At 40.1% G+C, this 12,870-nt stretch overlaps 1 protein-coding gene across 5 annotated transcripts; it reads left to right on the top strand.

The window, feature by feature from the left end:
- The first annotated feature begins 199 nt into the window (after positions 1-199).
- On the top strand, positions 200-11,139 carry pex5 (peroxisomal biogenesis factor 5). Of its 5 annotated transcripts, none has more exons than XM_069695607.1 (17): positions 200-417; positions 2,338-2,494; positions 2,616-2,654; positions 2,813-2,930; positions 3,045-3,191; positions 3,428-3,512; positions 4,012-4,102; positions 4,379-4,501; positions 6,025-6,138; positions 6,504-6,587; positions 6,997-7,116; positions 7,332-7,475; positions 7,663-7,733; positions 8,260-8,481; positions 8,593-8,758; positions 8,853-9,010; positions 9,933-11,139. In XM_069695607.1, exons 2-17 carry the CDS (start codon positions 2,381-2,383, stop codon positions 10,177-10,179), a joined length of 2,043 nt encoding a protein of 680 aa, XP_069551708.1. In that variant the 5' UTR covers positions 200-417; positions 2,338-2,380; the 3' UTR covers positions 10,180-11,139. The 5 variants fall into 5 exon arrangements, with proteins under 5 accessions (XP_069551708.1, XP_069551707.1, XP_069551710.1 ...); XM_069695606.1 differs by having other exon boundaries at positions 200-834; XM_069695608.1 differs by having other exon boundaries at positions 229-247.
- The last annotated feature ends 1,731 nt before the right edge of the window (positions 11,140-12,870 follow it).

Below are 12,870 nucleotides of genomic sequence, written 5' to 3'. Positions count from 1 at the left end.
CGAATCAATTCTTTGTTAACATTTTACTTCGATAAAGGTGTTTTTGTACATAAAACCGCGGTTGCCTCTGGTTTTAAAGTAAAAAAAAAAAAAAAAAAAAAAAGCTCAATTTTATGACGTTGTGTGTTTTTTTTTTGTTTTGTTTTTTCACGCCTTACGTAAGGCCGTTGAAGAATACGTAGACACCGTAACGTCACGAGAGCCCCGCGCGATCGGTGAAGGGTTTTGTGGGTCATGGACGAGGAAGGTAAATAAAAGAGGAGCGAGTTGGTCTCTGACGGTAACTGGAAGATTTTCGGTTCCGACGCTGTTATAAAAAAAACAAACAAACAAAAAAACCAGGAGACGGCGAGGACCAGGCGCGCAGGCCGGAGAGGAGGCAGCGGTCGTTGGGCTTACAGCAAGCAGCTGTCGGCGGTGAGATGAACATCACGCTCCCCGTCTAGTCGCACTTCTTCTCCGGGTTGAACACAGGAATAATCTCCGCAACTGGCCCGACGGTGGCTAGCTCCTGAGCTAACGCTCGCCACACTCGCTCATTTGTTTTTTTTTTTGACAGCCGGACCGGTCGTGTTAATTCTTCATTTATCTTCATTTATATCCTTTGTTTGACTCGCTTTTTTTTTAATTTTTTTTTTTTTAATGAGCGAGCACGTCGGCGACATGAACACCGAGTAACGTTCACCAGGCTAATGTTGCTGTTTCTGGCTGAAGCTACCAGCTAGCTTCGTGATATATCAGTGATCCCAGTCAGGTAAACTGAGTGCTGGTAATAGGTGACTTTCAAGTGTGCACGGCTGAATAGTTTTCCACGGCAACAAAAGGGCGTATTAAGTAAGTCATTATTGTATTTATGAATTTTTATAATTAAATAGGTGTGTCAATAATAAAAAAAAAACCTTCCTCCACACTTCATGTATGTAGCAGGTTTATGATGGTTATAAAGGTGTTATAGTGGCCTGTCTGAGATAAAGTGTGTATTAATATCTGTGTCTAATCCTCTTACTTTGAGCTTAATCATAAGTGAGCAGTAGGCAGATAATATAGTCTACAGCCTCGACAACAAGAGCAGTGGACAGACAGTCCTCCTCTATATTGTTGTGCAATATTCTCTGTATTTTTTTAATTTTTTTTTTCAGGTGAACTGTGCTGCACTAGATTAGAGTAGACCGGGAATTAAATATCTATTCCTGACAGTTCATTAAACTGTAACTATTGGAAATTCCTCATACATTTCATATACAATCATTTCCGGAGTTTGCGTGGAGAGACTAAATCAGTGTCATAATATTTTCGTTTTAAATTCTTATTCTGCTTTTGGAAGATCAAGTGAGTCGTCATTGGATAAATGAGGACCAAATAGGATGTCATATCAATATGGCGCTTTTGCATGAGACCACGTCTGGGTAACATTTATGTTTTTTTTTTTCTTGTACTAGTCGTCTATTCAGCATACACATAGTTTCTGCTTTTTCATGTAACACAAAATGCCCAATTTCTAAAATGGTTTGAAGATTTGTCCAGATAAATGCATTAAAATAGGCAAAATGTTGACGTAAATGAGGAAATATCTCATTATAGAAAACTTAAATCAAGATGACCAGACTTCCGAAAGCAGCTTTTAGTACTCGACATCTTTTGATATTCACCGCTATGGACATATTTCTTTCGTAAGGACCAAAGAGAGTTTAATACCCAGCCCCGTATGAAATAAATTGTAGTCTGTGGTTTTGTTTCTAGTTGTACTAATATGTAAAGGCTGCTGCACAGTTGAGAACTAAAATCTTCACGTTTTTCTACTCAACGAGGCGAGTGAAATGTTCAGTGAATCCCTGTGCCTGCTGAGCCATCACATCCTCATTTATTAATGGTTCACCAAAAGCCAGAAAATAACATGAAAGGCAGCAGATGGAGCTTGAAATTGTTCATGTGACATGAGGCTATTTGTGCTGCGTGAAAGGGGCCAGAAAAAAAAACAAGAGCTGTTTTTAGGAGTGTTTTTACCACTCTGGTGTTGTATTTAAAAACAAAATAGAAATAAAATCTTTCTTTCATGTGTTATACACTTAATGGAAAACATTTTTACTGAATGTCTTGCATCTTACATTTTGCATGTTTCATTTTTGGAATGGTGTGTGTAGAACTTCATTTGGGAATTAAACTTCACATTGTGCATCTTTTGAATTGATCACAACGAGCGATCCATTTCTGCCTTTCAGTGACATTAAATAGTTGGATGCCAAAAAAAGGTGATGCCGTTCCGTCTTTTGAGCACAGACTGAATCTGGTGCATTTCTCCAAAACAAACAGATGTGCATCTTTTCGCTCTCTTTTCAGATTTCAGGTGGTCTGATTGGGTTTGCCTCATCCTTGTGTTGCCATGGCGATGCGGGAGTTGGTGGAGGCAGAATGTGGGGGAGCCAATCCCCTCATGAAGTTGACCAGTCACATGACCAAGGAAGGGGGGGCATGGCGGCACCGCTCAACACCTACAGTGAGTAATTTGTTGTGATTCATTAGTGCAAATGTATGAAGTCTGTATTCTTCAGCTTTATCATGAAATCAGTGTTTAATAACAGACATGGTTATCTTTTCCATTATTTATTTATTTCCAGATTACCCCCGTTCCCATCGAAATTGCAACTGAGGAGGAGGTCAGTGCTAATTTTCCTTTTCTATTTTTAGCGCACTCTGTTAATTATAATACTGCATAATGGTTAATCCAAGTTTTCTATAACTTTAGTTTCATATTCTCTAAAAATTACAAATAGTCACTTTTAACTGTACTGACATGTTTGCGTCTCTGCTCCAGCTGGTGAATGAGTTCCTTCAGGCACCCCCACGTCCCCCACACACATTTGACATGGGTCAGCTGTTGGAGGAAATGCAGCAGATTGACCAGCAGAGCTACAGACAAGCTCCACAGAGAGGTACCCAAAATGGTCATGAATTTGTCTCATCTATTTAGCATCTTTAGTCTTAGATTTAAGTCTATGCGCAGACTGTTTTCTGCATTTGAAGCGCCACATGTTTCCTTGTCACAGCTCCAGATGTGGCAGCGCTGGCCCTCTCGGGTAACTGGGCGGCCGAGTTCATCTCAGGTTCCGACTCTGCCTCCACACCGGGACTCATCGCTCTTGGCGATACAGCAGATGCTGATTGGACGAAGGAATTTATCGCTGAAGCAGCAGGTACCTCGAGTTTGTTGTGGATGCTCATTCTTTGCGCTCATGTGTTTCACTTTGGGAACACATGCTTCTGCTTAATGTGCAATTCATCTTTCTGCCGTCATCATCAGTCTGTCGTATATCATACATTTTAACTGCCATGAGAGCAAACATGCACAGGATGAATTCCTTTGTGTTTGAGTTGTATGTGACTTTTACAATGTGTTTCCGTGCTGTCTTTTTTTTTCCCTCTGCCTCAGATCCGGGACGCTGGGCAGAGGAGTACCTGGAGCAGTCCGAGGAGAAGTTGTGGCTCGGGGACCTGGGAGACAAGGAGAATGAATGGTGAGAGCAGAGGATGCTGAAAGTATGCAAAAGAAAAATGGCTTGCATAAATGACTACTGTGGAGTAAATGTGGAGCACAGGCAAGACACTTGTGGGGGAGTAAGAGGATAGGAGCAGATGTAGACAATTGATAGCAGAATTGAATGCAAATATAAACCTTGATAATGTTCTTGTCTGTTCAATTTAATTTTTTAAACGTTTAACCTTGCCTGGCCTTGTCTGATGATTTTGAGCTCATCCAGAAAAGGTCTGGCAAAATGCAGTGAAGCATCTGAACAGGATGTAAAACCTGTTGTGTAGAATATTAGCCTTACAGATTTTAATCATCAACCTTGTGCACCGGCCTCTAAAGACAACAATGCAAAGTACAGCCTTTAGCCTCAATTGATTTGCTGCAGCATATGTTAGCACAACAAAAAATAAATGTGTTTTTTTTGTGCTAATTTCATAACCCCTGACCGTATAATGTTGGGTTTTTTGTTGCTGTTAATCTGACAGGACAAAGGAGTATCAACCAGGAGATGAGCTGAGGCAGACGGCCAATGAGCTTGTCTCCAAAGTTGATGACCCTAAATTACAAAACACAGAGGTAAGCAGTGTATGTTCCAGGCAGTGATAGGATCCTTTTTATACCACGTGTCATTCTTTTCTACATATCTTTCACTATATCCTTTCTATTTTTCTTTAACATGGTAATAGAATAAATCCTTGGAAACATGAGTTCAAGTTTTTATTGTTGTTTTTCAAGGTTATTTGTCTTAATTTCGAGAGACAGTTGGAAAGAAGCTAGCAGTACAGTGTAACCCTGAACAATTAGTAATGGTAAATGGTTTTTTTGTTGTCATTTTTTTTCGTTGTTGTGTAGTTCCTGCGATTCATTAGGCAGATTGGCGAGGGCAGTGTGACAGTGGAGAGCAGAACAGACAAACAGCTCACAGATAAAGCTCAGGCCGAGGAGGCTCAGAACTGGGCCTCCAACCTCAACCAGGTATGAGTCACTGCCCACTGAGGAGGGGATGGTTACCACTGGGAACACAGTATATTGGGGAAGCCTATTACTTGCTCTTTTTTTTAACAGTATAGGCTATGCCTTGTGACTCACCACCCCAGTATCTGATGCAGTGTAACATTTTCCACAAATACAACCAAAGGCAGCCACCACTCTCCCTGTAATATGAATCTCAAGGCTGCACAGCAATGCAGATGGAATTTGTTCTGCAAAGAGAAGACTCTTATGACTGTCAGCTTCTCTTCTTATGCATTTAGTTCTTAATGTGTGCAACCAAACTCTGAGCTTTCCCATCTTGAATCAATTTTTTTCTGTTCTTGATTTTACTGCAGTTGACTTCTTTCAATCCAGGAATTATAAGGCAGATGCCAGATTTCACAATAGTATGGAAGACCATATCCACCAAGAAAAGGAAAAAACAAATCAAATATAAAACAAGTATATCATGTATAACAAGTTTTATATGAAAAGAATGCTCACGGCATGCTCACGGCATGCTCAAAAAATTATGTTCTCTTTACCAGCCATTTCTGTGTGCCCGCATTCATGGGGGTGTGTATGAGAGCGTGCTGCAGGAGGTCCGGTCCCAGCGGATAAGTCCAGGGCTGAATTATTTTCCCCAGTGCACCGCTGGTGCTCTACAACAGCTGCTTGCTGTATTAAGATTGAACGAGTACATGTGTCTCCCAGAGGATCACTAGCAACCGTGAATATGGATTGGGATTTGGACTCGTCATATTTCTAGAATGGCCCATGCTTTGTCACTATTTACTTTCACTACCATCTACTGGATTTGAAGATGTGTGGTATTTAGTTTGCCAAATGCCTTATCTCGCAATGTTATTGAAAATAAAAAATGATTTATTGATTTGCCCTGTGATTCGGATCCGCTCCAAAATTGAATGGGTTCTTCCTTGGCCCCTGCTACATATCTCTACTAAGTTCCATAAATATTTGGCTGGACGTTTTTCTTTGATCCTGGTGATTTACTTTTTACCATTTCATAATTTTATTTAAAATATTTGATAATTTTGTAGTTTTCTCAAAATTTAGTAAAATCAAAATTATCAGTCACTATTTCATAATTTCAACTTAAATTTGTTGTTACATATTATAATTCTGAGTCTATATTTTTGACTTTTGGCTTATTTTTATACCATCTCAGTTTATATATTTTTTCTGGTTTTGGAGGAGATGAGCTTCCATGTAATACTGTGCATGTGTAGCTCTCAGTCTTGTTCATGGTATTCTATGATCATATAATTTGTGTTAAATGGCCCTCTAACTTTGACATGTACTTTTCCCATTGTTTGACCTCCTTCCGAACTCTCGGCTCGCCATTTCCTCAATTAACAACCGCCATTCATCTACTTCTCCTGCTACTCAAAATTACTCCTATCGCCCACCCCTCCAAAACAATAACTCCTCCTCACCAACTGCTTCCCCCTCCTGCAAACATTGTCCCATTCCCCACCGCCAACCCGCCTCGCCTCCCGCCTTAGTTCCTGACGGAGACAGGGGGAGGGACTCTTCCCTTGGAAACCCCAGAGAGGAATGAGAAGATTGAGAAAGTTAAAGCTAAACGAGCAAAGCAGTGGGCCAAAGTCGTCAGGCAGGTAGGACCTCTGTGGTCGTGGCAGCGATAGGTAGTTTAGTTTTAGCGGGTATTTTTATATGCAAGTTTTGCTACCAGTATTGTACATCGAATTTTTTTTTTTTCCTACACATACACTCAGCATTTAATTATTTTGTTGCTGTGCAGTGCATTTGTTCTTGTAAAACAATCAAGTTAATTAAGAAGAAATCCAAGGAAGGAACTTTTTCTGTGTTCTTTCTGCCTTCATCTTTACCTCCTTTCCATTCACTTCCCTCTATATTTTTCCTGTTTAAGTATCCTCATCCTCAGCTCTAATAACAATATTCTTAGCCAACACATACAGACTCCTGTCAACCACTACCATTGCTCTTAATTGCTATTCAGGTGTCAGAGGAGTCAGCTGAAGCCTGGGTAGACGAGTTCGCCACATCAGGACCGGATTTTCAACAAGCTAAAGCTGCGGTGGAGGTGAGACGACAATCTATGACGAGTCAAAACCTTAAACCCAAAGCTAAAAAATTTCCCCTCGGGGATTAATAAAGTAACTACCTAACCTAACCTAAGTGTTGTATATTGACTGGTAAAGTAGAGGTTAAAGCACACTGTGACCTGGAAGGTGGGGTTTGAAAATGGAAACTGAACAGGCAAGGAAACTTTCCTAAACGATTAGCCCAAAGGTGCCCTTGATAAAGTAACTTAATCCTCTTTAATTGAAAAGCCAAACACCTTCTTTCTCTCTTGACTCAGTCATGCTTCCAAAGACCATCAATACACTGTCGTCTTTTCTTTGGAAAAGGAAAGGTCATCTGTGTCCATTCTACAGGATATGATGTGAGGAGACTGTCAAATAATGATGCGTATCTGTCATGTTTGTCAGAGCGATGTGGATTTCTGGGAGAAGCTGCAGCAGGAGTGGGAGGAGATGGCCAAGAGAGATGCAGAGAGTCATCCCTGGCTGTCTGACTTCGATCAACTACTCAGCACTTCTTATGACAAGGTAGCTGTCAACCTGCTCAGAACAGGCCTGTGCTGAGAAATACTATCTGTTTTTGTGTCTGAGCATTGCAACATTTTTGCACAAACAGCTCCCATTTATGTCCAAAGCACATTGCAGACTATATGTCATATACCAAATGAAGTCCCTGTCCTGTATGATTACGACTTGTCTCAGCAGATTTTTTTTTTTAAAGTTTTTGTTTTTGTTTCTCCCAGGGGTATCAATTTGAAGAGGACAACCCATACTTATCCCACCCGGATCCTTTGACGGAGGGAGTGAAGAGGATGGAGGCAGGAGACATCCCTGGTGCTGTACGGTTCTTTGAAAGTGCTGTGCAGAGGGAACCAGAGAACCAGCTGGTGAGACTCTTAAAGCCCGTGTTTTTTTTGTTGTTGCATTTTTCAGTTTTTAATTTTTTTGATCACCCTTTTTATGTAAAAATAGTCCAAAATGTCTCCATACTTCTACTTGTGCTCATATTTCTTTCGAGCAGAAGGCAGTTGAAATGATGCTGTTGTGTGTTTGCATTGTTTCATTAAATTGCAGGCATGGCAATATCTGGGAACCTGTCAGGCAGAGAATGAGCAAGAATTTGCTGCCATCAGCGCCCTCCGCAGGTCAGACATCAGAATTGCAAAATGCCAGTTTAAAAATTCAGATGCAAAACAGATATAGAAATACACTGTGTTTTGCAGGACTTGGAGCTGTCATACATATGCATTATATCTAAGTCTGCTGAGGCAATTATAGTCCCTTTAGGGGATTTCTTATGTAGTCACATGTTATATTTGTAGATATTTTGGGGGAAATTTAGCATCATGTTGAACATAGATGAAGTATGAGGCTCAAGGTACTATATTAGAATTTGTCCTGATTGACTTTTTTATAACTTAATAATGAGGTCAATTAAGCTGCTTTTCTAGTTCTTCTTTTAAGGAAAAGTCTGATATTCTTTTTGTGAAATTTTCACATCACTGCAGGTTCAGATAAATATATGACTGTAAAATTGAATTATAATTGACACCATCAATGAATTATAAGACCGTTTCTGACAGTTGCCATCAGAAATAAAAGCTCATTTTTGGATAAAGAGAATTAAGTCACATTATTTTTCTCTCTCCATCGTCACTTATCTTCTCTTAGGTGTATAGAGCTGAAGAATGACAACCTGACCGCCCTGATGGCATTGGCTGTCAGTTTCACTAACGAGTCACTGCACAGGCAGGCCTGTGAGATTCTTCGTGATTGGCTGAAGCACAATCCAAAATACAGCTCTGTGTGGGAGCAGAATGAGCGTGAACGCCAACAGGATGGTGCCAGAGAAAGGGAGAAGGAGAGAGAGAAGTTCGGGTCACTGCTGCCAGAGTTAGTATCTTTTCAGGTTTAAAACACAATATACAGATCCAGTTTTCATTAAAGCCAGAATGACTCTTAAAAAAATAATAATAATAATAATGTTTTTGTTTTCTTGTGCAGATCTTTGTTTACTGATGTCCAGTCCCTGTTCCTGCGTGCAGCCAACTCTGACCCAGCCCAGGTGGACCCTCAGCTGCAGTGTGGTCTGGGAGTCCTCTTCAACCTCAGTGGAGAATACGACAAGGCGGTGGACTGTTTCAGCGCTGCTCTCTCCGTCACTCCACAGGTTGGTGTAGCAGCCACTGCTGAAATCCCAATGTCGTCACACTGTATGCTCTGTCTGTTTCTGAGCTCTCCCTCTTTTCTTCTGTTCTCATAAGGACTACCTGCTGTGGAATAAGTTAGGTGCCACACTGGCCAATGGAAGCCGGTCTGAGGAGGCGGTGGCCGCCTACAGGAGGGCTCTGGAACTGCAGCCAGGTTTTGTCCGCAGTCGCTATAACTTGGGGATCAGCTGCGTTAACTTAGGAGCACATAGGTGAGGGAACAATTCTTTGTTTTTGAGATATGCATTTCATCAGGTACAAGTCTGAGCAAGCAAGTGTGGCCAATATTCGAATTAAAAGTAGATTTAAAATATCCATGTGGCTGGATTTTAGATATGAAAGTGTTTAGGTTACAATTTTTATTTGAAAGACAAAATAAAATCTGATTTGGGAGCTACTAGTTCCGGGGTTTCAAACTGTACCTCTGCCGAGAGTTAAATATGGATCTGTAGAAGTGAACACATTCCTATAATAAACATATAATTGCAGTTGAGTCCAAATTAGAATAACAAATGTTCTAAGTCTGTGTTTGAAATCAATATCGAGTGTGCTCAATCCAGATTGTCTTTGACTTTAACAGCTGCAGTGGCTTTGTTCACTTTAAAAATGCACGTTCTGTAAAACTGTGCAAAAGCCCACTGATGTACTTTTTTCAATTTAGTAACATCCCTTTGCAAGACGCATACTTTCATGTGTGTAAATTTCAAATTCAGTAACATAGATTGTAGGTGTAACCGTCTTTATCTGTAACTGGGTTATTATTAAAACGTATTACATTTTAGGAGGGGAATACAGTTGTTTTTACCTCCACTAGGTGGCAGTTATGTAACAAACAACAGGTCGACATTTTATTTGGGGCAACTACCTCAAATAATTCAGTCTACTGTAACAGCTGTGCAATAAATCTTACCTTCATCAAGGCCATGCTTTTTAAATATATTGAACTATACCCACTTATCAATAAGGGCAGACTCATCTTTAGCAGAAATATAGTATGTCTTAATTTCAGTGTACTTTGACAATCACTACTTGGATTAAACTGATCAATAAGATCTGTTTGATTTACAATGGCCTTTTAGAAGTATTTATTTTTCAGATTTATATCAAAATGCTTTCTGTCTTCTTTAACCATAGAGAAGCAGTGGAGCACTTCCTCGAAGCTTTATCCTTACAGCGCCAGGCCGCAGGGGACGGAGCGAGAGCTGCGAGGGGGCCTGGAGGCGCTGCAGCCACCATGATGTCTGACAATATCTGGTCCACCCTGCGCATGGCTCTCAGCATGATGGGAGAGAGCTCTTTGTACACTGCAGCTGACCGGCGAGACTTGGACACACTGCTGGCTCATTTCTGCCACAGAGAGGTGGAAGGTGGGACTGAATGAGGACCAGCCAGGGGAGGGCGGATTGAGTGTGAATGTGCTCTGCTGGGAGGTAAATGTTTGGCTGACTGAATGGGGAATAAGCAGGACATGGAAAAGTTAATGGTTTGAGAGAAATAGAGGAGGAAGACACTGTGAATTATCCACCATACCAGACACCTTCATCATGTGTTTATGTGTTTTTAAATGACTTCTGTCAAGTGTTCCAGTATTAGTCTCCACCTGGAGGGAAGCAGGCAGCAGTAATCCAGTCATGCCACTGTATTTCACGTGTTTGACAGTCCTCGCATTTCCTCCTTTGTTGATCTGGAGAGCTGGGTTGGATGAATGTCCCTTTTATTTACATGAAATTTGTTCTCAATGAAGAAAGTAAACAAGAGGAAGCATGACTCGATCCCTTCTGTATTCAGTTGTCATGACACTCAGTGCTCTCCGTGTCTTTATTAACATTAATCTACATAATAGCAGAGAGTAAAGGTACAATATTGCTGCGACTGTAAAGAGAGTGCTACTTTTTATCTAAAGCACTCTCTAAGGGGAGAAGGATTATGCCGGTTCATAGTAAAAACACAAAGTCAGAAATGCTACAGTTCTGTTTTTTTTTTTTTATACTTTATTTAATTTTGTAGCAATCATTATTCTGGCAGGACAATGAACTGACAACCAGCGGGACTGTTACTGTTAAGATGAGGTGTGTTAGTGTGTGTTGGGGTTGGGGCATTAATCGTGCATCGGATGATAAAATCATATTGTTATGTCTTTGAGAGTGATTTCTCTGGGCTCCTCCCTCTCGCTCTTTTTCATATTGCGCTTGTAAAACAATTTGCTTCATTGTAAAATAATGCTAAATGCCATACTAGTATTGTAACATAATTGATGCACTATAATTGTTTTCAGGCTACTTATATCCTGACTGCAATGTTTAATATAATATTCAGCAATAAAGCTTTGATTCCAAACATTGGCTGTGGATTTTGTTTTTCTTTAATCAGTGAACAAAGTGACTTGGCTCCTGCAGCATAAAAAAAAGTATGACTTTTGTAACAAATTAGATCACAGATGGTTGAGAAGTTTTCAGAGTTGGTGACACTTGCTCTCCCAATGTAAACTTAAGTTCATATCTCAATAATGAACTGATATTAAAATAGAAGTCTTTAACTATTGGACTTAATTACAGCAGGGATTTTAATATAAAGAGAATCAACCGGCTTAAATGCCATCAGATAATGTAGAGTTTAATTAGAACCAATTGGTTTTATTTTCCCCATTATTCTAGCACCTTTTGCTAAATCCAGGAAATAAGGAAAAAACTCAGATAAAGTATGATAAACAAATACAGTGCCCTTCAAAAGTAAGTAAAGGTAATGTTTTTGCTGCATTGAATAATGAAATCTAATTCTTTTTGCAGTATGCGCATTATTATTTTAATTATTTAAGTTGCATTACAATGCTTTCATTAGTTTGTCGTTTTATGATAATCAAACGCTGGAAAAATCATCTACATTCCGGCCTCCATATATATATAGTATACATGTACATTGTTGGACTTGGGCTCCTGCTAGTACAAAGCCAATATGTGTCAGCCCCCAGTCCTGCGTGTTCTTTAATGAGGCAATAGGAGAATATGTCAGGCTTCAAGATATTTATTTAACAGCAGCAGAATAACCAGTTTACAGAGCTCTGGGTCCAGACTATGTTTCCCTGACCGCAACAGAGTATGTGTCAGTTCACGAAGTCTGACCTCCTGACTTTCCCTGACCCAGTCTTCTTATAGGTAGGTAGATAGGTAGGTATTTACTTTATTAATCCCCGAGGGGAATTTTTTTTCGCTACAGCAGCATACAGAAGCAATAAGATAATAACAGAAATAATAGAATAAAATAATAGAATATAATAATATAATAATAGAAAAGCAATAAAATAAAATAGCAGTAAATACAAAAATATAAATATAAAATATAAAATGCACAGTATATACAGTACATTATATATCTATATATATTATATACAACAAACCAAGAAACACAGTCAACATATATATATATATATACAGTACAGTATATATCTATATATATTATATACAAACAAACCAAGAAACACAGTCAACAGTGTTATTGTACTGTGATGGATTTTGCCAGAGGTGAGTTATTGTACAGTCTTATTGCAGTGGGCAGGAATGATCTCCTGTATCTGTCCTTGTGACAGCGGAGCTGGACGAGTCTTTTGGAGAACGTGCTCCGCTGTCCCTGCAGCAGGTGGTGGAGAGGGTGGACAGGATTATCCAATATGGACAATAGTTTGTTCAGCGTCCTCCTCTCCACCACCTTTTCCAGGCTGTCCAGTTTGTAGCCGATGATGGAGCCGGCCTTCTTAACCAGTTTGTTAAGTCTGTTGGTGTCACCGGCTCCAATGCTGCTCCCCCAGCAGACCCCAGCGAAGTACAATGCACAATAGTACAGGAACCAAAAAGTCATGTGCATTGATGTATCCGTTGTTGATTGGTCGAAGTGGTGGTTGTCTTCCTTCACACCCTGGAGTCCTCCAGACAGCCGTCTGTTCCTGTTAATGCCTCAAAGAACCACAGTATGCGACCCCACAGGTTGCAGACCCCCTCCTGTGATCTTTTGGTTTGGCACAGTACTTTCACTCTCATTCACAAACACAGCCTTTTGTCTACACCTTCATTCACAACCA

Source organism: Brachyistius frenatus, unplaced genomic scaffold, assembly GCF_029030835.1.
Source record: "Brachyistius frenatus isolate BFR_SWC_R1_liver_20210118 unplaced genomic scaffold, ASM2903083v1 Contig_20, whole genome shotgun sequence".
Lineage (NCBI taxonomy): Eukaryota > Metazoa > Chordata > Actinopteri > Embiotocidae > Brachyistius > Brachyistius frenatus.
Note: the sequence above shows the minus strand (reverse complement) of the source record. Positions and strands in the feature narration are given on the sequence as shown.